The following is a 25,034-nucleotide window of genomic DNA, read 5'->3' on the forward strand; positions in this document are numbered from 1 at the left end:
TCATATCAAAATATACGATTCTATGGACCATCTTATCCATATTATGAGAATTTAAAGTCCAGCAGATTGAGCAGGAAATACAATCTATTCACTTCTTATATTGGCAATATATCCAGAGTGTGGAATTCTTATATACATCTTGTAGTGATATGCTATGCTGAATCGCATTTAATAAGAATTTATATAGCTACATACAGCCTGTTGGACCATAAAGAAGGCTGATCGCCGAAGAATTGATGCTTTTGAATTATGGTGCTGGAGGAGACTCTTGAGAGTCCCATGGACTGCAAGAAGATCAAACCTATCCATTCTTAAGGAAATCAGCCCTGAGTGCTCCCTGGAAGGACAGATCGTGAAGCTGAGGCTCCAAGACTTTGGCCACCTCATGAGAAGAGAAGACTCCCTGGAAAAGACCCTGATGTTGGGAAAGATGGAGGGCACTAGGAGAAGGGGACGACAGAGGACAAGGTGGTTGGACAGTGTTCTCGAAGCTACGAACATGAGTTTGACCAAACTGCGGGAGGCAGTGCAAGACAGGAGTGCCTGGCGTGCTCTGGTCCATGGGGTCACGAAGAGTCGGACACGACTAAACGACTAAACAACAACAACAGCCTGTTATGTTGTCTGTGTCATTATCACCTACCTCCCAGGCAGGGCCGTCTTCAGCATATGTGCCGCTGGGGTGCAAAGATCCGCCCAGCACCCCCAAATTTAGTTTCGTTCCCAAATTAACTTTTATTATGCTTATGTCAGACACCATGCTTTTTAAAACATTTTCTCTAAACGAATTTGAACTGTAAGTGATGAAATTAAAATGCAATTTGCAATGTTTCACTCGGGGTCAGCGGCACCTTTGAAACGGCTGATCTCGCGCAGCTCAACAAGCGCCGCTGTTGTGAACGACCAGCACTGCTGCTGGCGCGGCGCGTCTTTGGTAAATAAGTGCACAAAGTCAAAAGTCCTTTAGAGAAACAGTAGGTATACATTTCGGTAATACCTAGGTATATGTGTATTTTGTTTTTCTAGCTTGATCAAAATTATTTATTATTTTGTAAGGGGTAGATAGTTAAGAGCTTAGGCGGTTCCAGCAGCGGGCACCTGGGCCCCCCCAGAATTTGGTGCCCGGGTGTCCTGCACCCTTTGCACCCCCGGGGAAAGACGGCCCTGCTCCCAAGGTTGTTGTGGGGATTGGTTCAGGAGGGGGAGAACCAAGGTCTTTGGGAGAAAAACGATGGGGGTACAAATGCCATAAAGGAACCCCTCAAGATCAAGCCCTGAGTAATAAAGGCTCCCTTTCCTACCCTTTCTCTGTTGCCTGAGACTCTATGTAACCATATTTCTTTATGAATGAATAGTGTATCTTTATTTCTAAATGAAACCTCCTTTTTGCGACTCTGGCCAAGGGCTCTCAGGGATGCAGGGAACAGCCATAATCCCTTAAGCAAGAGGTCAGGTAGCCAGGGTGGTGCTCCTCTGCATATCCATAATCCATTCAGGTACCATCTCCTGCCATTCCCAACCCTCCGAAGCCAGAGGCAATACACACAACTGGACCCATTGTTTCCCCCCACCAGGTACTCAAGGATCCCTTCCCAGATACTTACTGGTACTTGCTTAACAATGTCCTGGGACATCCTTATGCTAATCCTGCTTACCTCCTGTTTACCTGTATGCTAATGCCCCTTGCACCTTCCCCTTTTCTGACGTTTTACCCTGTCACAAGTGATGTATGTATGATGCTTTCGATGTGCATTATGGGATGGTGGTGGGAAGTTTTAAAAGTTCTTGCAGCCCTGTTCACGGTGTTCAGTCTGGCATTGAACCTGCTGCGCAGTAATAAACCTTGCTGTTTGCTCCGGATCATGGCTGGACTCCTTCCTTTTATACTCCGCAACGACCACAGGCCCTTGCCTGATGAGCTGGGTGGCTGAGCATTCTCGCACCCAGAATTTTGCCCTAACAGATGTATGAAAATAAGATGTAGGGAAAAGTAAAAGATAACCTTCAATAACACTTCTGTTTCAGTGTATCTGATGAAGTGTGCATGCACACGAAAGCTCATACAAAAAAAAAACTTAGTTGGTCTTTAAGGTTCTACTGAAGGAATTTTTTTTATTTTGCTTCAATAAGGCAGTTCTTCTGCAAGGGCTTCCTGTGCGGGGCGAGGGGGGGCTCTGCCTCCTGGGAACTTTTGCAGAAAAGGATGGCCGAGGCGAAGGTGGGGCCCCTCCACAGCAGGCTGCACTCAGCTGCTCTGCTGTTCAGCAGGATTTCCTAATCCCGTGGGTGCATGAGAGGCGGGGGTTGCAGCCGCCCCTCTCCGGCACCGGCAATATTGACATTAGTCAAGTGACCGTGGGGAACATGGGCTGCCTGCTGGGCGAGGAGACCTGGGAGTAGCTCCAAATGCTGCCTTTTCTCTCTCACACTTTCTCTTTCATGCTCTCCATTCCACCCCCACCCCCACAACAAGGGGCAGGGAGTTCCGGGGGCAGCCTTCTGCAGGGGGGGGAGCAACTGGAGGCGTTTTCAGCAGAGCCGCTTCTTTACAGATGCGCAGATGCTACGCAGATGTTGCATGCAAAGACAGAGGGAGTCGTCTTGCACGAAGCATCAACCCCCCCCCCCCGAACAAGCAACAGTTCTTTTCCTCCTCCCCCAAATGAGAAGGAAAGCAAGAGCTTTGCGACCAGGTTGGCTGCTGCACCAGCAGTCACCACCAGGGGGCAGTGCACATCTCTTGCATCTTTACAATCTCCAACCTCTGGAGCCACGTGGGACACAGACGCGCCCGTCAAAAGCCAGAGGTTTCTTCTTCATTTTCTGATGGTTCATGGACAAGACAGATGAGATCATAGAACCGTAGAGTTGAAGGGACTCCCAAGGGTCCCCTGAGGGTCATCTAGGTCAACCCCCCTGCAATGCAGGAATCCATGGCAGATGGCCACCCAATCTCTGATGCCCTGAGCGTGTCTCCCCTTGGCTGGTCCCCATGTGCTAGGGGCTGAAAGGGGCTCCAAGCCCACCCCATAGCACAGGCAGCGCCCACCTCCCTTGACCTGCCGCAAAGTCCACCAAGCATGCCCCAGACGCGCTCTGCTGCTTGGCACCTTCCAGCGCCCCGCATGGATACAGGCCCCCTGGCAGCGCAGCCACACCTCCAGCTCCAAGGGAGGTGCGCCCTGGGCTGTGGCACTTGGGGAGACGGGGGGGGGGCCCTCATGTACAGGCGGGCAGGTTTGTGCTTTCTAGCTGCCGAGAATTACCCTGAGATGCCCACATGCATGGCTCCAACCTGGAGCAAATCAAGGTTGTTATCAGGACATCAAGGACTTCTTTAAACTGCGGAACTCCCTGCCACAGGAGGCAGGGATGGCCACTAACCTGGATGGCTTTAACAGAGGGTTGGACAAGTTCCTGGAGGAAGAGAGGGCTATGGATGGCTCCCAGCCAGGATGGCTCTGCTTGGCCTCCACAGTCAGAGGCAGCCATACTTCTGAATCCCAGGTGCTGGAGACTGCAGAAGAGGAGAGGGCTCTTGGGCTTGGATCCTGCTTGTGGGTTTCATACACACACACACACACACACACACACACACACACATTTTCAAACAAACAACAATACAAACATATAATCAAACAAAATACAGCAAAATACAGAAAACAAATACATTTTTAAAATTACTTATTTCTCTTCTAACTTTCTTTAGCAATGTTAAGTGACTTCCCTCGATCTCTTCCTTCTGAGTTTCGCTTTAAATCATCTTTAGCAGTTTAATTTCTCATATTACCTTCAACATTAAACTAATATTTACCAATAAACCTATACTTTCCTACAAAAATCAACAATATCCATTCCAAACTAAAATCTAAATTAATCCTGACAGCCTATATCTCCTCCTCTAGGAGTTCCATATTTCTATATATTGCAATACTTTTTCAAATAATCTTCAAATTTCTTCCAATCTTCCTGCACCGTCTCTTCTTTCTGGTCACGTAGTCTCCCCGACAGGTTGTTTTCTGCTGCTCCAGAGAAGCGGGCACGGAGCAATGGATTCAAACTACAAGAAAGAAGCTTCCACCTAAACATTAGGAAAAACTTCCTGACAGTAAGAGCTGTTCGGCAGTGGAATTTGCTGCCCCCTTCCCCCCCCCCCAGTTTTGATCCTGGGTACGCCCCTGCTTCCTGTTAATTCAGCAAGTTCCATAAAGTCCATCATCTTCATTTGCCATTCATCTATTGTAGGTATCTCTTGTGCCTTCCAGTTCTTGGCAAGAAGTAATCTGGCCCTGCTTGTGTGTTTTGCACAGGCAACTGTTCAGCCACCGTGAGAAGAGGATGCTGGACACGATCCTGGCTGTTCTTATGTCCTTCAGAGCAGCTCATCCAATAGGGCAGGGGTGGCCAACTCAGAAGAGACTGCGATCTACTCACAGAGTTAAAAATTGGCAGTGATCTACCCCCTTTTGGGGTGTTCAGGTCAAAGTTGTTTAGGGAGGAGGAAAGCCCTGTTTTTATGGGTTCAGGTCAAAGGTGTTGAGATTTTTTTAGGAAGGAGGAAGGCCCATTTTTGAGGGGTTCAGGTCAGAATTCTTGAGCTTTTCTGAGGTGGGAAGAAAGCCCTGTTTGGGGGGGGGTGAAGGGCTAAAATGTTGAGCATTTTTAGGGGAGCCAAAGTTGTTGAGCTTCTTTGGGTGAAGCCAGTGATCTACCAGTGATCTACCACAGACACCCAGTGATCTACTGGTAGATCACGATCTACTTGTTGGATGTGCCTGCAATAGGGCAAGTGGAGCACAGCTCCCCAGGTTTGGCCAGCCCTGCAGTGCTGGAATCTCAGGTCAAGGCCCCCTCAGTTGGTTAGAGCCTGTTCTTCTTCTTCTTCTTCTTCTTCTTCTTCTTCTTCTTCTTCTTCTTCTTCTTCTTCTTCTTCTTCTCTAAATTTTTAATTGAACAAGCAGAGTCTTAACTACATGCAGCGCCAGCAAACAAACATATGAATTATTGAGAGTATACATACAAAGGAACGAAAAGAAAGCAAAAAAGAAAAAGAGAGGGAGAGAGAAAAATGAAAAGAGAAAAGAAAGAATAAAAGTATGAATAGAGTAAAAAACATAGTAATATCTCATATTTCGGTCAGCAAAGATAAAGAAAAGAGATGCTGCAACCTTGAAAACCTTGAAAAGAAAAACTTCCGACTAGACCCATGGACTAATAATAGTTTATTTGAAAATTAGTACAATGGGTATAGTCGGAAGTTTCTTTTCTTCTCAAGGTTGCAGCTTCAGTCGTATGGGATGGCTGCATATTCCTGCGTTGCAGGGGGTGGGAGCAAATGACATCCCCCCCCCTCAGGATCCGTTCCAACTCCCCTGAGGGGCTCCCTGCCTTCCGCCCACCAAGGTTAATGAGCACCAGCCGCCACTGGGGGAGGGCCAAGAAGGAGGAGAGAATGCCTTTGAGAATGTGCAGAGCGCCTTACCAATGGCCACCAGCCTGAACAGGACGGTGATCAGATGCTTTGAATACGGACTGATTTCTTTAATGCATTTGTGCCCCACTTGTCAGTTCATGGCTCTCCAGGCAGGGGAGAAAGAAAGCTCTAAATTACAGAGTCCAGCAAAAAGTGTCCAAACCAGAATTCATAAGTAAAGAGCGGCTCAAAACAACAGAGGAGTTTCAAATCCTAGGAAGATAAAACAGGATTTGTCTGACACACAAAGAGCTGGTTCCATTGCTGGGCGAGTCTCCTGGAGAAAGCATTCCAGAGGCAGGCAGGGAAGGAAGGCCTCTCCCCACACAGGACTTTAAACAGGGCTCAGCACCTCTGGCTGCGTCCCAGCACCGCTAAGAGGGGCTCTAAATCGCCAGGGGACCCTGGCCAGAGCAACGGCCCGAGAGCCTGCAGGCTCCTGGTCTGTCTTTAGGGGCAGGGGCGTATGAAGGCACAAATACAGGATGGGGGAGGGGGACACCTGGCTTGAGAGCAGTACATGTGGAAAGGATCTAGGAGTCCTGGTAGACCACCAACTTGACATGAGTCAACAGTGTGATGCAGCAGCTAAAAAAGCCAATGCAATTCTGGGCTGCATCAATAGGAGTATAGCATCTAGATCAAGGGAAGTAATAGTACCACTGTATTCCGCTCTGGTCAGACCTCACCTGGAGTACTGTGTCCAGTTCTGGGCACCACAGTTCAAGAAGGATACTGACAAGCTGGAACGTGTCCAGAAGAGGGCAACCGAAATGGTCAAAGGCCTGGAAACGATGCCTTATGAGGAACGGCTTAGGGAGCTGGGTATGTTTAGCCTGGAGAAGAGAAGGTGAAGGGGTGATATGATAGCCATGTTCAAATATATCAAAGGATGTCATATAGAAGAGGGTGAAAGGTTGTTTTCTGATGCTCCAGAGAAGCGGACACGGAGCAATGGATTCAAGCTACAAGAAAGAAGATTCCACCTAAGCATTAGGAAGAACTTCCTGACAGTAAGAGCTGTTCGGCAGTGGAATTTGCTGCCAAGGAGTGTGGTGGACTCTCCTTCTTTGGAGGTCTTTAAGCAGAGGCTTGACAGGCATATGTCAAGAATGCTTTGATGGTGTTTCCTGCTTGTTAGGGGGTTGGACTGGATGGCCCTTGTGGTCTCTTCCAACTCTATGATTCTATGATTCTAAGGGGGAGTGGGGGGCGGTTCGCCCCAGGTGCCACCCGGGGTGTGTGTATGTGACAAGATGGCCCGCTGCCTCCCCCCCAGCTGTAGAGTGGCCAAGGGCACACATGCAACATCCATACAGGCTACTGCTCAAGCGCCCTTCTCCCTGGCTCACTGTGGGGCGGGGGGAGGGAAAGTGGCCCAGACGGAGCCCTCCCTTGCCGCCCGCTTGCTTTGGGCAGCCCGGCTCCCAGCTCGGCGTCCAGGGGCTGCCCTCGTCGTCGTCCTGGTCGAGCATGAAGAGAGCAGCGTGGCCGAAGGTGGCTGCCGCTGCTACTACCAGGCGGCGGCTTTGGTGTCCGTTAGGGCGGGTCGTGTCCGGGGCCGGGGTCTGCCTGGCAGGCCCAGCACGGCCAGGATCTTGCGCTGCATCTTGCGCCCCTCTCGCCCGCTGAAGCGTCGCTGCTGGGGCGGCTGCTGCTGCTGCGGGCAGAAGGCAGCGGCGCGGCTCGATGCCTGGCGTGCCCAGGGCTCTCCCTCCAGCAGCAGCAACAGCAGCATGGGGAAGAGCAAGGGGATCGGGGCCAGAGGGAGCTGCATCCTGGTGCCCAGTTCGGCGGTGGCAGCAGCAGCCCGGCCAGGGCGCTGGCTGATCGGGCGCGCTGCCGGATGGGCTGGGCAGCCCGCTCGCTTGCTCCGGGCCTGCCCTCCGCCGAACGATGGTGAGGGGCCCTGAGCGCGTGCAGAGTGCCTCCCCCACCGCCAGGAGCGGAGCTCCCTTGGATCAGTTCCCAGGGAAGGCAGGCGGTGGGGGTGGTGGGCAGCGGGGGTGGTGGGCGGCGGGCCAGCGCCCCTTCCGCTTCGGCGCCCTAGGCGACGGCCTAGTTTGCCTAAATGGACGCTCCGGCCCTGCGGCTATGCCTGAAGAGAGCTGAAGAGGAGCCTCCTGAAGGCAGGATCTGTCCATCAGTGGAAGAACCGCTCCTCCCTGGGAAGCTGGTGAACCCGCCTTTGCTGGAGATGTCAACACAGCGGCTGGGTGGCTGCCTGCCTGGGATGGCCCTGCAGCTACTCTCCTGTATTCCAGATCCCGCTTTGAGCATTGGGGGGGGGGGGCGGTTCCACTAGATGATCTCCAAGTTTCCTCGGACTTGGATGGCGGTGGTTTTTAAGCAGAGGTTGGATGGCCATCTGTCATGGATGCTAGAGCTGGGATTCCTGCACTGCAGGAGGTTAGACTAGATGACCCTCAGGAGCCCCTTCCAACCCTACAATTCTACGATTCCCTTCCAACTCCATGATGCTACAACAGGAATGATCATGGAGTGGCGCATAAGCTAAACATGGTCCCCAAATAACGTTTCCTGATGTCCTGGATGCACCTACCAAAAATGTGCTCCAAGCTATTTATTTTTCAACAGAGCTCATTCCTGAATGTCCTGCCTTTCTTTTGGCTTTGCATCTGAATGAGTCTTTTTTTATTTTTATTTTTACTGTTCAGCTATCTGGTTATTGTGAACGGATTTCATTCTGGCTTTGACAAATGAGACCCAGGCATTTGACAAAAGAAGTGCTGACCCTTAAATTGCTGCGGACATTTTCCTGAACAGGCAATTCAGTGGCAGGAAGACCAGAGTGGAGGCCAACAGAGGCCAAAGAGAGCTCCATGTGGGGGAGAGTTAAGAGTTCATAGAATCCTAGATTTGGAAGGACACCTAAGGGTCATCTACTCCAACCCCCTGCAGTTAGTCTGAGGATGTGGACAAGCTGCTTGGGGAAGTCTGGCTGAGCCCCTGAGCCTTGCCCACCTTAGCTGGCAAAGGGAATTGGCTGGGTGGGCTCAGGGAATGAGGAATACTTCACTGGAGGAAGGGGAGGCACCTTAGGACGACCTCCTGGGGTCAAAACGTATCTTGCCCTTTGGGGGAAAGGTGGCTGGGAGGTGGAAGTCCAGCTTCAGTCCTGCTTGGGGGAAACTGATTCTCTGGATCCATTTCAGAGGATGGGTGGCCAACTGGCAGAGATTTGCTTAGCTTTGATTCCTGCATTGCAGGGGGTTGGACTAGATGGCCCATGGGTCCACCTTCCGACTCTACGATGATTCTATAAGGCCTCAAAGCGGCCTTTCTTGCCAAACTCTCCATGTGGGGCTGCTCTTGAAGACACCTCGGGAACATCAGCCGGTCCAAAATGCAGCAGCCAGACAGAACGTGTTTCAAAAGAGTTGCACTGCTTGGCAATTTGTTTCTGGGCGCAATATGAAAAGCCCAAATGTTGCAAAGGCTTCCCTACATATCCTTCCCTACATATCCTCTCCGGTCGGTGTTCAAATTGGCAGAAGGGTCCCCTGAGCTGAGGCCTTGTGAGGAAGGACAGGGAAGGAAGATACAACAATTGCTTGTTTTTATTACTGGAACTCTATTTTAAATGAGGTGCAGGCTGGGGGACTTAGTCTGAAATGGCTGCTCTCCGGGGAGACAAGGGTCAGAGTCAGTGCAGAAGATGTGCTGCTTGCTGGGTGAGGGCAAAGGAGCCCCCGCTCTGTTCCTCTATTCACAAACATCCCCTTTGCCTCCTTCCTTAACTCTCCCTTGCACCCTGATCCAAAGGAAACAGGAAGCCCCAGAGATACTAATTGCTTGGGCGGGTGGGAAAGAAAGTCTTGTTCGCCCGAGGCTCCAGAATTGGGCTGCCCTTGATGCTACATGGAGTCAATTTTGAGATGGAGCGAAATACCCCCGTCTTGCCGGATCCTGGCCTGCGGGCTCCATGCCTTGCAGGCCTTTTCCGGCCCGGACTGATTCCGGCTGCATAAGCTGAGGCTGCTGGACAGCCTTTTGTTTAGGGGGAAGGGGAGAGACTTGGCCTTGCTCCACCCTCTAGTCTCTGCTCCTCAATTTGCATTGTATTATTTGATGTACAACTGTGCCTGGTTGTTGTTGTATTGATTGTAGTTTATAAATTTATTGTAACTGTTGAGTGGATTTCTGTTTAACTTTTCTATGTTATTATTATTGTTTAATACTATTGTTGAATGTTACTTTTTTGATGTAGGTCGCCTATTTTAAAGTTATGTTTTATTATCACATTTTTGCATTGCATTAGATCAGGGGTCCCCAGACTTACCGGGCTTCGGGCCGGTGTGGAAGGGGAGTGCGCGCGCAGCGGGCCGGAGGGCGGGGGAGTGCGCGCCCGTGCGCACGCGCACACGCACACGGTCGGAAAAAAATCGTCGAAAATCGCTTGTGCGCATGCGTATGGGCCTCCCCCGACCTGGAAGTGCACCGGAAATTACCTCTTCTGGGTCGGGAGAGGCCCATACGCATGCGCACAAAGGATTTTCGGCGATTTCCCCCCCGATTTTGAAGATCGCCGTCGCGCCACGCGGCGTAAGAGCGGGCGGCGGCAGCGGGCGGCGGGGGTCGTCGCGGGCCGGATTGGGAGGCCAATTGGGCCGCATCCGGCCCGGGGGCCGTAGTCTGGGGACCCCCTGCATTAGATTGTTATAAGATGTACATTTTTTGTTTCATCAGCTTGTAAGCCACCTTGAGTATCGTAAGATAGAAAGACGATATACAAATTAAAAATGATGATGATGTTGGCTTTTTGCATCTTTATTTTCGTTCTTACGATATCGGTGGAAAGGGTTCGGTTTGCTTGAGTACTTGTTGATGTGTCTTGGTTCTTGCCGACGACTTTCCCTCATATTCGGAGTCCTGTGTGTGCACCTTTTCCTCCTGTGAGCCGCCTTGCCTGCGGAGAGGCAGCACCCAATAAGAGCCAGGGGTGGGGGGCGCAGGCCTTCGCCCACTTTCTACGCAGAGGCTGACCTGCATTCACGGCTGCCGGCCAGAGTGGTGCCCCACTTGCTGCAAGGCAGCATCTACGTCCAGACTTGGAGCTGCTTTTGCCTTCAGTCCCCAATGGCAGCATCTCCAGGTGAGGTGGACAAACAGCATCCTCCGCCTGGATAGCTTGGCCGGGAGTGCAGGAGACGCTTAATCTCAGGGCTGTGGGTTCGAGCCCCCTGTTGGGCAAAACATTCCTGCGTTGCAGGGGGTTGGACTGGATGACCCCTGGGGGTCTCATCCAAATCTATGATTCTATGAACCCTGGAGGGCCAAAGGCAAAGGTTTGTTTGGGGGCAAAGTAGTGTCCTGGGGGGCCACTGCTAGCTACCCTCTGCCCCCCCCCACACACTGTGGAGGCCACAGGGCTTCTGCCGGGACGTAGAGCATGGGTCGGAAACCGAAGGCCCATGGGCCACAAGTGGTCAACTCTTGTGCGCCGCTCTAAACCAGCGTGGAGCAAAGCGGGGACCGCCTTCCGCGACGCTGGCTGCCACAAAAACTTTGCTGACCCCTGATATAGAGCAATGCAGGAGTGCCGGAGCTCCTCTCCCCCAGCACACCCGGTCCATGGGGGGAGGGGGGAGAGGGGCAGCTTCTGTGCTGAGTTGGCAGTTTTTGCATTGTCCTGCAAACCTGCCGCAGACTCTCCTGCTGACCAGGCAGGGCTGCTGCTCCAGGCTGCAAAGTGGCCCTGCTCCCCCCCCCCGGATTTCCCCCTTCTTCTCCCCAAACCGCCAGGCCTCCGTAAGCGGGGCTGGACTGAACACAGAGATCCTGCCAGCCGGGTGCAAAAGGGCCTTGCACCCATGGGCAAGGGGGGTGGGCTGGGGTAGGGGGCTGAGAGGCCTCGGCCAAAGGCTTCATCCATCGCCGAAGGCTCCGCCGGGAAGGGTGGATCAGGGCCTCCCCGCTTCTCTCTTCTCACAATTCCCCCCAGCAGTGCTTTGTCACAAAGGGGGGCGCAGTCCGCTGTGGCACGGAGAAGAAAGCGCCAGAGCCAAAGGAAGGAACCTTTCTGCCCTTCCCTTTCCCTGCAGCCCCTTTTCAAAGCGTGTTTCTGCTGCTTCCGGACCCCAAAGCAGGAAGTGGGGCAGGTGGCCTGAGCGATTCCGCCCCCCCCCCCTGCTCAGAGACAGGACACCCCCCACACACACACCAGCAGGTGCTCCAGGCGCCATTTTGCTTGCACAATCCCTGCGGTTGGAGCACAACAAAGGAGGGAGCTCTTTCTTTCCCTCCCTGCCCCTCTCAAGGCAGCTGGACAGCCTGGTGGGGCCATGGGAGCCAGCGAGGAGGAATCCTGGCAACGCCCAGGGATAAGGCAAAGTCCGAGTCACAGCACACCGGAGGAGGGGGGAAAGAGCCTCCCTTGGGCTCCTTCGGGAGGAAGAGATGGGTCTTGCCATTGGGCCTCGCAAGAGAAGTTGGGCACCTGCCCCCTTGGAACCAGAAACTCACCCCAGTGCCCCCTCCCCAGCACAAAGCATGACGTATTCAGAAAGGAGGGTTGCACAGACACACAAGAACATTCCAAACAGCGACAATTCATTGCACATGTCTTCAAAATCCAATTGAAACGCTGGAGTATAATTAATTCAACCAAACCGATGACTTTGATTTGGTGAGACCAGCTTTCCAAAGCCAGGTCATTTCCACCTCCAGTGCCCCCCCCTGCTGCCCCCTTGCCTCTTAGCCCCCCCTGGGGAATCCCCTGCCCCAGGGGAACCACTGGGCTCAGGAAGCCCCTGCCTCAGAGACGCAGGCAGCGCTCCAAGCAGGTCTGGGGGGTGGCCTAGCTGCGCCCGGTGGCGCCCAGCCCCGTAGCTGAGACTGGCATTAAAAATAAAGGGCGTAATATCATTTAATTGCTTAAGCGGGAAGAGGAAAGCCAAGCAAATCCCTATGCCTTGTGAGCCTGAGATTGTCTGCATGCAAAGCCAGTGTGGCCTAGTGGTTAGAGCAGAGCTTTCCAAACTTCTGGTGGTTGTGACAAGCTTTTTAGACACGCATCCTCTCGCGACACAGTAATTCCCCCTCAGCCATGAAGTTTCCCTTGGGGGCCAGTCGCTCCCTCTCAGCCTTGCCTCCCTCGCAGGGGGGCTGGGGGGATTCAATGAGTGGGGCAGCCATGCACACCTTTTTTTTTAAAAAAAAATTATAAAGATTTTCTTGATTTTATGCACACCTCCTTGAGACATAAACGCCCACATAAATAAATGCATTCACAGCATCCGTAGCAAGTCAAGAATTCATAGGGAGGAAGCAAGTGGGAATATGTTTTGCCGCAAATCGCTCTGTATGCGGCACATACATTTAAATCATAACAATTAATAGAATCATAGAATCATAGAGTTGGAAGAGACCACAAGGGCCATCCAGTCCAACCCCCTGCCGAGCAGGAAACACCATCAAAGCATTCTTGACATATGCCTGTCAAGCCTCTGCTTAAAGACCTCCAAAGAAGGAGACTCCACCACACTCCTTAGTAGCAAATTCCACTGCCGAACAGCTCTTACTGTCAGGAAGTTCTTCCTAATGTTTAGGTGGAATCTTCTTTCTTGTAATTTGAATCCATTGCTCTGTGTCCGCTTCTCTGGAGCAGCAGAAAACAACATTTCTCCCTCCTCTATATGACATCCTTTTATATATTTGAACATGGCTATCATATCACCCCTTAACCTTCTCTTATCCAGGCTAAACATACCCAGCTCCCTAAGCCGTTCCTCATAAGGCATCGTTTCCAGGCCTTTGACCATTTTGGTTGCCCTCCTCTGGACACGTTCCAGCTTGTCAGTATCCTTCTTGAACTGTGGTGCCCAGAACTGGACACAGTACTCCAGGTGAGGTCTGACCAGAGCAGAATACAGTGGTACTATTACTTCCCTTGATCTAGATGCTATACTCCTATTGATGCAGCCCAGAATTGCATTGGCTTTTTTAGCTGCTGCATCACACTGCTGACTCATGTCAAGTTTGTGGTCAACCAAGACTCCTAGATCCTTTTCACATGTACTGCTCTCAAGCCAGTAATAATAATAATAGTCATAATAAGAATGGGAGGCAGCAGCCGCAGCACAAGGAGAGCTTTCCCGCGGCGAGAGAGCGTGCCCAAGAGCATGTGCAGAGCACTGAAAATGGTTAAAGTTATGATGTATGAAAAGTGCTAAAGAGGAGGTAAAAATGAAAATCAGAGAGGGGGGACTTGAGGAAGTCCACATAAATATGATTACTAAAATGAATGACTAGAAGTATGTATTTCTTTTGTTTGTTTCTACCATCTTTTCGTTGGGTGTGTTTTTCTTTTCAATTTGTGTTGGTGTTCTATGTTTATTATGTGTGTTTTTATAAAATGAATAAAGAAAGAAAGAAAGAGCATGTGCAGAGCGCGCCGCGGAGGCTCCTTGGCGGCAGGGGGCGTGGCCAGGGGAGTCACGTGGCGGGAGGGGAGGGGTGGGCGTGGCCGGGCGTCTCTGCGGCGCTGGAGGCTCCCCGCCGCCTCCTTTGTCCGGGCGGGAGGGAGGGAGGGAGGGGGCGGCGCCGGCTGGCCATTGGCTGAGCGCGGCGGTGGGCGTGGCGGCGGGACGTGCCTGCGGGGTCCGGGCGAGGGGGCGTGGCCGGGACGGAGGGGGCGGCGCCGCGCGGGGATAACGGGTCGTCGGAAGCGGGGCGCGGCGGGCAGACAGGCTCCCGATCGCCCTCGGCCGGAGGCAGCAGCCCCAAGCAGCGGCGGCGGCGGCGGCGGCGGCGGCGGCGCCAGGGATGGGATGGGGCCCCGGAGGAGACGCCCCCGGACGGGCAGCCCCACGGCGGGCCGCGCCTCGCCCTCCGCCCCGGGGGCCCTGAAGCCGAAGGCCAGCCGGGCGGCGCCGGTGAGCAGAGGGGGAAGGTCGGGGCAGCAGGGGATCGGGGCCGCCGGAGAAGCGCCGCCGTCCCGTCGGGGGCTTTTGGGGGTTGGGGGAGGGAGCTGGCCGCCCTTCCTGCCGCGGGGACCCCCGCCGCCCTCCTCTCTCTCTCTCTCCCCCGACGGGACGGGGCGTTGCTGCCGCCGCGCGGGTCTTTGTCCTCCGGGCTGCTGCTGCTGCTGCTGCCCCTGACGGACCCCCGCCTGCCCTCCCCTCCCCTCTCTCCCCTCCCGCCCCTTCTCAGCTCCAGCCCCCCCATGGATCTGGACCTGGACTATGAGCGCCCCAACGTCGAGACCATCAAGTGCGTGGTGGTGGGCGACAACGCCGTGGGCAAGACCCGCCTCATCTGCGCCAGGGCCTGCAATGCCACGCTCACCCAGTACCAGCTGCTCGCCACCCACGTGCCCACCGTCTGGGCCATCGACCAGTACCGCGTGTGCCAGGAGGTGAGGCGAGGGCCAGATTGGGGGGGGGGCGAGGGGGGCCCTCTCCCTTCTCTTCCCCCCTCCTTTGTGCCACTTCCTTTGTGATGGATCTCCCTCCCTCCCCATGCCCCCCCCTCCATAGGTGCTGGAGCGCTCGAGGGACGTGGTGGACGAGGTTAGCATCTCGCTGCGGCTCTGGGACACCTTTGGGGATCACCACAAAGACCGGCGCTTCGCCTACGGCAGGTGAGGCAAAGCGGCTGGGGTGGGGTGGGGTGGGGGCTCCCCAGGTGGGCAGGGACAGGTCTCGGGAGAGCCTAGAATGGCTGGGTTGGGTGGGACCCCCAAGGCTCATCTAGACCAACCCCACATAATGTAGGGAGCCCAGTGAAAGTTCCAACGTAAGAGAGCCGGCCACATTCCTTGTTTAGCTCTGTCCCTCCTACTCTGACTGGCAGCAGCCCTCCAGGGGTCCGTGAGGGCAGGAGATAGGGAGACCCAGGAGGGGGGGAACCCAAAAAGAGGGCTGCCTGATTCCAGCACCCTCCCACCTGAGACCTTCGCCATGCCAAGCACGTGCCCCAGGCTGAGTCTCCCTCGGAGGGTGGTCCCTGGGCATGGCACCCTCCCTGTGGCCGGGCTGCCTGCCCAGGCTCCCTCCCTCCCTCTCTTGGACTTATTTTCCCCTCCCCCCACCCACTTCATCTGAGGGCAGGTTGGGACGGGGAGCCAGGCAGGAGCAGCAAGATTGCAGCCCTCTGGGGGAAGGGTCCAAGGGGGCTGGCTGGCTGTGGTTGTGATTTCTTGCATGGAATCATGGAATTGGAAGGGACCCCCAAGGGTCATCTATCCCAACCCCATGCAACGCAGACATTGCAACGGAAGCATCCCTGACAGATGGCTTGGCGAGGAATCCCCCCTCCCCTCCCTTGGCATGTCCTGTGCGGCGTTCCACTTCCAGGCGTCCTTTGACCTTCCTGGGTTGGGCCTGGGGGTGGGAGGGGTGGTTCAGCCCCCTTTCCCCGCTCTCTGCCAGGCCTCTTCTGGCCCTGGAACCCGGCCTGGCGTCCTGCTGCCTCCGACTCGCCTTCTCCATGTTCACAACTTGGCTGCTGAGCCTTCCAAAATTCTTGAAGCGGGGTGGGGTGCGAGGCCATCTCCGATTTCACATCTGTCCCAGAGACTGCGGCCTCTTTCTCGCAAGGAACCTCCTCCCCCTTCCCCAGGTGTACAGAAAGACCCCCTTCTCCACTTTTCACCCTTGGGCTGCTTTGGCAGAGCAGGTGCTCCCTGGCTCAGGCTGGCAGCTGCAAGTTGGCTGGGCCACCTGGCCTTGTCCTTCTTGGGACAGCTCCGTTGGTGGAGGACTGAATCTCTGGGTCGTGGGCCTGAGCCCCACTTTGGGCAAAAGATGCCGGCATTGCAGTCTCTCGAGGTCCCTTCCAGCTCTGGAAGCAGGCACCCTGCGTTCTCCCTGTGTGGTGTGCTAGGCGGGCGTGACCCCTTCTCTGCCCCTTACCCTGCTGAGTCCTGGCGCTCTGGCCCTTGAGCCATGTCCCGGGGCCTGTCCTGTCCTGTCCTGCTCTGGGGATGGAAATCCCGGACTCTTCCTTCACCCGCCTGCCTTCTCCCCCCGCAGGTCGGACGTGGTGGTGCTGTGCTTCTCCCTGGCCAACCCCAACTCCTTGCGGCACGTGACCAGCATGTGGTACCCCGAGATCAAGCACTTCTGCCCGCGCACCCCCATCGTGCTGGTCGGCTGCCAGCTGGACCTGCGCTACGCTGACCTGGAGGCTGTGAACCGCGCTCGGCGACCGCTGGCCAAGTAGGGGCACCAACACCCACCCCCATGATGCTCTTGGGGGTCTGGTGGGAGATGCCCCCAGGGGTGGGTCTGCTCGGAAACGAAGGAAGTTTAAGCTTCAGAGCCGCTAATTCCAGAAGGGTTTATTCACATTGCTTAACAATTTTACTTTAATAAGGCCAGCATGGACATATAGAACATTTCCCTCATTTTCATCCCTGCCCCCATAACTATGGGGCATAGGAAACTTTTACTCACACATGTGAGATAATCCAGGACAGCAATTTTCATGAAAATCTGAGAAGCAGTAGTTACATTTCTTTTAAAAGGAGAGTGGTCTGTCATTGAAGGTGGTGGCGGGGGTTTTCCAGACCTCGTTCCTTGTTGCAAAGGGGCCCCTGGAATGTAGGTCTGCCCCTGGCCCTGCCTTGTCCCCTGGAATAATTTGTGCAGGGCGACTGTTAAGAGTTGGACGAGGCCTCAGGAGACCAGCGTTCGAATCCCTGCAGAGCCACAAAGCCTGCCGGTGAACAGTCAGCCTCTCTCGGCCTCGCAGGGTGGGAGGGGGAGAAGCATGCTCACCCCCCCTTGGTGGCATAGTAATGTAAAAATTGAATAAGATGGGGCGCTCCCCCTTCTCTGCCTGGCATCCTTTTGAAAGGATGTCATATGGAGGAGGGAGAAAGATTGTTTTCTTCTGCTCCAGAGAAGCGGACACGGAGCAATGGATTCAAACTTCAAGAAAGAAGATTCCACCTAAACATTAGGAAGAACTTTCTGACAGTAAGAGCTGTTCGGAAGTGGAATTTGCTGCCAAGGAGTGTGGTGGAGTCTCCTTCTTTGGAGGTCTTTAAGCAGAGGCTTGACAGGCATATGTCAAGAATGCTTTGATGGTGTTTCCTGCTTGGCAGGGGGTTGGACTGGATGGCCCTTGTGGTCTCTTCCAATTCTAGGATTCTATGATTCTCTCCTTGCCCCCCAGGCCCATTAAACCGTCGGACATCCTTCCCCCGGAGTGTGGGCACGAGGTGGCAAAGGAGCTGGGCGTCCCCTACTACGAGACCAGCATGGTGGCTCAGTTTGGCATCAAGGACGTCTTTGACAACGCCATCCGCGCCGCCCTCATCTCTCGCCGGCACCTGCAGTTCTGGAAGTCCCACCTGAAGAAGGTCCAGCGCCCCCTGCTGCAGGCGCCTTTCCTGCCCCCCAAGCCTCCCCCGCCTGTCATCCACATCCCCGAGCCGGCGCCCGGAAAGGGCCGGGGCCCCGACGCCCTCTTCCGCCAGCCGCTGTGTGCCGACGTGGTCTTCTGCCTGCAGGGGGGCCAGCGCGTCTTTGCCCACCGGGTCTACCTGGCCACGTCCTGCTCCAAGTTCTACGACCTCTTTGCCCTGGACTCTCCCGTCGCCGAGGCCGCGGGGGCCAAGGAACCGGCGGGGAGGACTAGGAGCTTGGATGCCGACACCCAGTGTGGCTCGCCAGCCGCGGCTTCTCTCCGGGCCTCGCAGAGCGACGACCCCCTGCGCTTGGGTCGGGCGCCCCGGGCGCTGGCGGGCTGGGGCCGGGGCTTTGTCAGCATGCGCCAGGAGGCGGTGCGCGACCCCCTGACGCATCGCGAGAAGCCCATGGCGGCCGTCTACCTGGACGGGCTGGTGCAGGCGGGGCCTTTCCGCGTGGTGCTGGAATACCTGTACACGGGGCGGCTGGAGCAGCACGGCGCCGACCTGATGCAGGTGGCGGCCATCGCCGAGCTGCTGGAGGTGTTTGACCTGCGCATGATGGTGGCCAACATCCTCAACAAGGAGAGCTTCATGAACCGCGAGATCACCAAGGCCTTCCACGTCCGGCGCGCCAACCGCATCAAGGAGTGCCTGAGCAAGGGCACGTTTGCAGGTTAGAGGGGGGGCAGAGGGGGGCAGTCTGGGGTCGGGTCAGGGGGGGGCCTGAAGGGATGAGAGGAAGGGAGGCAAGTCTCTGGGGAGGAGCGGCTGGAGGGGGGGGGCGCTTAATCCAGAGGAGAGAATTGCAGAATTGTGGGGTGGGACCCAAGGGTCATCCAATCCAACCCCCAACACTGGGAAGTCACATGACGGCTGTTACAGCCATGAAGGGCTGTCCCAGGCAGGGCCGGATTTAGGTTTGATGCGGCCCTCAGCTACTGAAGATAATGTGGCCCTTTCAATGTCCAGCTGTCCTTTTTGTCAACAACAAATTGTCGCTGTTTTTTTGTGTTGAATAGATGCTATATGGCAATTGATGGACCTAATAGGTATCTCAAGCCATTTGCACATCACAAAATATGTATTTTATCCAAGTAATTGTTGAACTGAAATGCAATTAAGAACCAGGGATATTTTAGGGAGCAGGCTAGCAGGTGGGCCCCATGACTTACATCGTAGGAGCCTACACAACACTGTTGCTTTATATAGGTTTTATTTTATCTGTTTTTTGTCTTATATTTTGGAAATGTGCATCCAGTTTTTTTCCCCTTTAATTTTTGGGGGGCCCTAAGCTAGAGCTTGTTTAAATCGGAGACTGGTCCCAGGGCAGATGGGGGAGCAAGCCACTGTCAAATATCTGAAGCGGTGTCCCGTGGGAGATGGAGCAAGCTTGCTTTCTGCTGCTGTGGAGCGGGGAACCCCAAATCCATGGCTTTAAAACGCAAGGAAGAAGATTCTGATCAAGGGTTAGGAAGAACCTTCTGAGGATCAGAGCTGTGAGACTGTGGAGATGGGCTTTCCTGTGTTGGAGGTTTCGAAGCCAAGCTTGGAGGACCATCTGCCAGTGGGTTCTTTAGCTGTGACTCCTGCATCACAAGGGGGTTGGACTGCATGACCCCTGGGGGACCCCTCCCCATCTCTCCAAGAGGAAGGCCCCCCCCCCTGACGGCCTGCTTTCTCTTCCCTGCCAGATGTTGTGTTTGTGGTCGACGATGGGTTGGTGCCGGCCCACAAGCCTCTTCTCCTGGCCGGCTGCGACTTCATGGTCGCCATGTTTGGGAGCACCTTCCGGGAGAGCTGCGCTGCGGAGGTGAGGACTGGGGGGCAGTGGGAAGGCCTGGAAAGGGCGCTGGGTGGGGGCCCCTCCTGGGGGGGGGAGTTTGAGAGTCCCTCCCTGCAGGCTGATAACCAGGGAAACAAGGCGCACAAAGAGGAAAGAGCAGGGAGGGGAGAGGAAAACCAAAACTTCTAAACAGCTTGTTTATTTATTTTATTTCAGGAAACTTATATGCTGCTTGATTGTAAGGGGGGGGGGACGATAAGTGGTTTACAAAAAACTTAAAACAATAAAATTATCACTAAAGGTTTGACAGCCATAAATATGCAGACAGTTAAAAGCAGACTAGAATAGACAGAAACCAATTAAAATTCTTGCAAACTTTCTAACGTCTGGGTAAAGGTAAAGGGACCCCTGACCTTTAGGTCCAGTCGTGACCGACTCTGGGGTTGTGGCGCTCATCTCGCTTTACTGGCCGAGGGAGCCGGCGTATAGCTTCCAGGTCATGTGGCCAGCATGACAAAGCCGCTTCTGGCAAACCAGAGCAGCACATGGAAACGCCGTTTACCTTCCCGCTGTAGCGGTCCCTATTTATCTACTTGCACTTTGACGTGCTTTCGAACTGCTAGGTGGGCAGGAGCTGGGACCAAGCAACGGGAGCTCACCCCGTCACAGGGATTCGAACCGCCGACCTTCTGATCAGCAAGCCCTAGGCTCTGTGGTTTAACCCACAGCGCCACCTGGGTCCCTACCTATGTCTACCTGGGTCTACCTACGTCTGGGTAGGCTGGTCTAAATAAGCTGGCCAAAGCAAAGCCAAATATCAACAGGCAGGGAGCCGCAAAGTGTTTGTGTTGCCACTAGTCTTAAGTGGGCAGATGTGGGGAGAGACGACCTCACAGGTAAACGGGTCCCAAGCTTCCTTATACGCCAAGATTAACACTTTGAACTTGGCCGGGAAGCAGATTGGCGAGGAGGGCAGATCTCTGCGCACAGGTCCCCACGGTGACCCGGCGGTGCTGTAGCCAGCAATTGTCTGCAGCTTCCAGATCCAGCCCCGACTTGTTCCCTGAATGACCAGCTGCCACAGGTGCTGGAGAAAGGTGCCCTCTTGCACCTGAGCGGATGCAGTGAGCTCTGTCCCTCGCCTCTCCTCTCCTGTGGCTGCAATGGCTAAGGGTTGGGGGGGGGGCAAGTCTTGCCCCGTCCCCTTGCCAGAGCTCCTTTGGCTGAAAGCCAGGGGGCCAATGCACTTCTGTGGCCTGAGCTGGTGCAAAACTCCCTCCTCCCTCCTCTTGGTGCCTTCTCTTTCCTGGGGCAGCCAGTTGCTCGTATGCTGGGCCTGAAACTATAGCCAGCCTAGAGGGCGGAAGGCCGGATCCTTCCTGCCACTGGCATCGCGTGAAGCCCTGGGCCGGGGGGTGGCTGTCCTGGCAGCTGAGCCAGGAGGCCTGGCGGGTCAGGCTTCCGATTGAGTGAGCGCCCGTTGCCAGGCAACCGCCGTCTCTCTGCATGGCCAAGGGCGAGTCCTGACCCCCACCCTGTGCTCTGCGACCCCAAAGCTGGGCCCAGGCTTCTTTCCCTCCCTCCCGCCCAACCACTCCCACCCCTTTGGCAGCAGGAAAGCCAGCTGGCTGCTGGAATGTGCTCCCCCAGCCAGGAGCTGCTGGCTTCCAGGGCCTGAGATAAATCGGGCATCTCGAAAAGAAAGGGTCACGGGGCTCACGAGGGGCTGGGGCGGCCGCCAAGGCCCTGCTGGCGCCTCCCTGGCCTCCCCAAATTGGTCTTGCTTCCATCTTGTCTGGGGTTGAGAGGCTTTTTTGTTCCCCTTTGGGGAGGGGGTTCAGCCTCCCCCCCCACTTACTGTAAAGTAGCAAGGCAAGTGCCTCTGAGCATGTGCAGGAGCTGAAGGGGCAGGTGGGGAGATTTGGAGGGGGCGGCTGGGGGGCAGCGAGGGACAGCGTTGGCTTGGTGGGGTTTGCGTGACTTTGCCCATGAGCCCCCAGGATTGGGGACAAGAGGAGAGCAGAGGCTGAATTATTTTCTTTTCATGAAGTTTATCACCGCTTGAGTGTAAAACAAAACGAAAAAGCAAAAAAGGCGCAACAATAAAGGGAGACTTTTGCAAAGCTAAAATAACAACAGACAAAAAACATTGCATCTCACAGGGACTCTCTCGGCACCTGGGCAGGCTTGTCTTCTAAACCAGAATGTTTAGCTCCAAAGAAGAGTGCCCTGGAGGCGCCTGCTTGATCTCAAGTGGCAGGGAGTTCCGGGTGCCACCCGTCCAGTTCCTAGAAATGCAGGGCTGGTCTTGCATGGAGAAGGCTGCCTGCTTGAGATCTATGGGCAAAAGGCCCAAGCCAGAGGATAGGGGGCTAGGCCAAGGCTGCTCCTCCAGAGACCCTTCTCTCTCTCTCTCCCCCCCCCCCCCCAGGTCTCCTTGCCAGGCACCAACTGCGCCTGCCTGCGGGCCGTGCTGGAGTTCCTCTACACGGGCCTCTTTGTCCCCACGCCAGACCTGGACGCCATGGAGCTCTTGGTGCTGACCAACCGCCTTTGCCTGACCCGCCTGCAGGCCCTGACCGGTGAGTCCTTGGCTGGGCTGGACCCGGATGCGGGGGGAGGAGGAGGAGGGGCTCCCCCCCCTGCTCCCCCATCTGGCTGCTGCCTCCCGCCTGGAGGGAGGCCTCTTATGTAAGCTGCCGATAAGATAATGAGGCTGTTCGTTGGGGACGCAGCGTCCCTGGGATCAATGAGTCCCCGAGCCTTGATGGCTGGCCAGCAGCGGGTGGGGGGCCATTAACCCTTCGGGAAGCAGCGCTGGGGGGGGGGAGAGGAAATGGAAGCAGGGGGCCTCTTTCTCGCTTGCCCAGTCTGGGAATGCCTGGGTGGGTTCTGGAGAGCGGCAGTGGAGCCCCGGAGCGCGCACAGAGTTCCTCTCCCACCCTGAGGCCCTTTCCTGGTCTTCTCCCCAGAGCAGTACGCAGTGGATGAACTGGTTCATGCCAGCCTGCAGAAGGTGGAGATTGACGCCCAGGTCATCCTCTACCTGGAGATGACGCAGGTATTCATCCGTCCCCACAGGCTCCCTCTCTAATTATTATTGATGTTGTTGTTGTTATTGAAGTAAATTAAACAAATGGATACAACAGAATTAAGAGAACTCTCCCCCTCCCCCTGGGGAAAAAAAACAGCACAATGTTAGGCTGGTAAAGTTCTTGAGGCCACAAGGAAAAATCAAATGTCACGTTGTATTATGGAGAGGGAATCCTGTGTGCCTCTATTTGGACCCGCAGAAGGGTAGAATTGGAAGGGACCCGAAAGAGATCACAGCTATTGGCTGCAACGAAGATAAACTCCACCAAAGGAGATGCAGAATTTTGGCAGGGTCCTCCGAGCCGTTCGCAAGACACAATCCATGAGATATTTTTCCAACTCGTGCTAAACTCTGTGTGTTTTTTAATAACAAATTGGAAGTTGCCAATCCATTCTTGGGGGGTGGGGGTGGGGGGGCAGCTGAGGTTCTGCCAGCCACCAGCTTCCCTGTCTGAAGTTTCTGAGAGCTGAAGCCTTTTAGTAGACGCAGCTGCAGGGAAGATGGAATGAGACCCAGCCTTTGTGGGACAGAGCCCTGGGTGTTGGTGTCTGCCCTGGGGGGGGGGCTTTCTTCTGGATTCTGCCCCTGGGAACATGAGGTGTCTGAAGTTGCTCTCTCTCCCCCCCCCCCAAAAAGATGTAGTTGCTGGGCCTTCCCTGCATTCACAGCATTGCCACTGAGCAAACCTCTCCCCCCCCCCCCCGGCATGGTGAATTTTGTGGCTTGGAGTCATTCTCGAAATCAAGATAGTGGACGGAAGAAGGGAAGGCCTAGATCCGCTCTCTCCTGCCTCGGTCGGGCCACACCTGGTGCTCCAAGGCTGCTGGTTCGAGTCCTGCCTTGCAGGGGGTTGGACCAGATGCCCGGCATCCCTTCAGGGCTCTCCTGTCTAGGGATCTTTGGAGATGGGGTGGGGGCTGTGGGTTTGCTTTTGTGCCCCTCACAGCTGTGCCCTTCTTGTCCTCCCCCCCCCCCCGCAGTTCCACAATGCCCGCCAGCTGGCTGCCTGGTGCCTTCACTATCTCTGCACCAACTACAACAGCGTCTGCCGCCGCTTCCCCCGCGAGATGAAGTGCATGTCTCCAGGTAGGGCGGGAGGGCGTGGGGCAGGGGCCCCTGAGCCCGGGGGGGACCACTGTCTTGGGGGCATCACAGCTCCTCTGCTTGGGGGGGACCTCTCCCCAGGGAGGCAGGAGTTGGGGTTCCTTCCAGGGGGGGGATTGAATTGCGGAGGTGGCGGGGGCTGTGTTGGTTGCCCCATCTCCCTGTCTCTCTCTCCCCCCCCCCACCAGAGAACCAGGCCCACTTTGAGCGCCACCGCTGGCCCCCGATCTGGTACCTGAAGGAGGAGGACCGCTACCTGCGCCTGCAGAGAGAGCGCCAGCTGGAGGAGGAGATGCTGCAGAAACAGCACCCACGGCGCAAGTGGTGCTTCTGGCGCCCCCAGCACACCAGCCACGTCTCCTGAGCCCCCTCCCCACCCCGCCCGGGCTCCCAGGGGACCCCGGCCGGGCCTCTGCCTTGTTTACACCCCCCCAGCCTTCCTGCCAGCTCTGTGCCTCTTGCCACGGCTGCCATGCCTTCTCTCTCTCTCTCGTGTTTACGCCCTTTGCCCTGCCCCACAGAGCAGGCGGGCCCCGAACCAGCTGCCTCTCCAGTCGCTACCTCTGACCTTTGCAGTATTCTGGGGGGCGGTGGGGAGGTTTGTGGGTGCAGGAGGAGGGGGGGTGGAGCTGCTACGAACCGGGGTGGGTCTGGACCCGCCCCACAAGGGGCCGGCTGGACCTGGGGTTGTTGTGTTGGGGGTCTCTGAGCCGCGTGGCTGTAGGTTGAGAGGGGGAGGGAATAGGGGGGTGGGTGGGAGATTTGCATAGGAGGGTGTGGGGTGCATGAGGGGGTGGCAGGAGCCCTGTGCCCTGCGTGGGGTGTAACGGGGGGGGGTTAGTGTCTCTTCTTCTAGTTGTAGGAGCTGCTTCCTGTCTGTGCTTGTCTGCTGGGTGGGGGGATGTGGGCGGGGGGAGCGTTGGCCCCCTCCCCAGGCCTGTGCCTTGGACACAACGCGAGCCTCTTCTCTGGACTGGGGGGGGGTGAGGTTGCAACTCCCTCCCCCCTTTGCCTGTCCAGCGTGGTGCATTTAGGGGGGGCTGTGGTCAGAGGGGTTGCCGGCCCCTTGCCACCCGGCAAACCTGCACAACAAAGGTTTTTTTAAATACTTTTTTCTACGTGTTCCGTTTCCCCCCTTTCTCCCCAAACCTCAGCCAAGCACAAACCTCACCCAGGGTGGGTCTGCCTCTGGCGCTCA

General features: G+C 55.5%; 1 protein-coding gene across 2 annotated transcripts; it reads left to right on the forward strand.

Annotated features, from left to right (window-relative positions):
• The first annotated feature begins 14,134 nt into the window (after nt 1-14,134).
• On the forward strand, nt 14,135-24,565 carry LOC118094295 (rho-related BTB domain-containing protein 2). 2 transcript variants are annotated; one of them, XM_060278285.1, is made up of 10 exons: nt 14,136-14,370; nt 14,648-14,852; nt 14,974-15,077; nt 16,471-16,656; nt 17,618-18,528; nt 19,547-19,665; nt 22,070-22,220; nt 22,611-22,699; nt 23,713-23,818; nt 24,025-24,565. In XM_060278285.1, exons 2-10 carry the CDS (start codon nt 14,661-14,663, stop codon nt 24,198-24,200), a joined length of 2,034 nt encoding a protein of 677 aa, XP_060134268.1. In that variant the 5' UTR covers nt 14,136-14,370; nt 14,648-14,660; the 3' UTR covers nt 24,201-24,565. The 2 variants fall into 2 exon arrangements, 1 of the variants encoding a protein (XP_060134268.1); XR_009558103.1 differs by lacking the exon at nt 24,025-24,565 and having other exon boundaries at nt 14,135-14,370; nt 22,616-22,699.
• The last annotated feature ends 469 nt before the right edge of the window (nt 24,566-25,034 follow it).

The sequence above is a fragment of the Zootoca vivipara genome, chromosome 9 (assembly GCF_963506605.1).
Source record: "Zootoca vivipara chromosome 9, rZooViv1.1, whole genome shotgun sequence".
Classification (NCBI taxonomy): domain Eukaryota; kingdom Metazoa; phylum Chordata; class Lepidosauria; order Squamata; family Lacertidae; genus Zootoca; species Zootoca vivipara.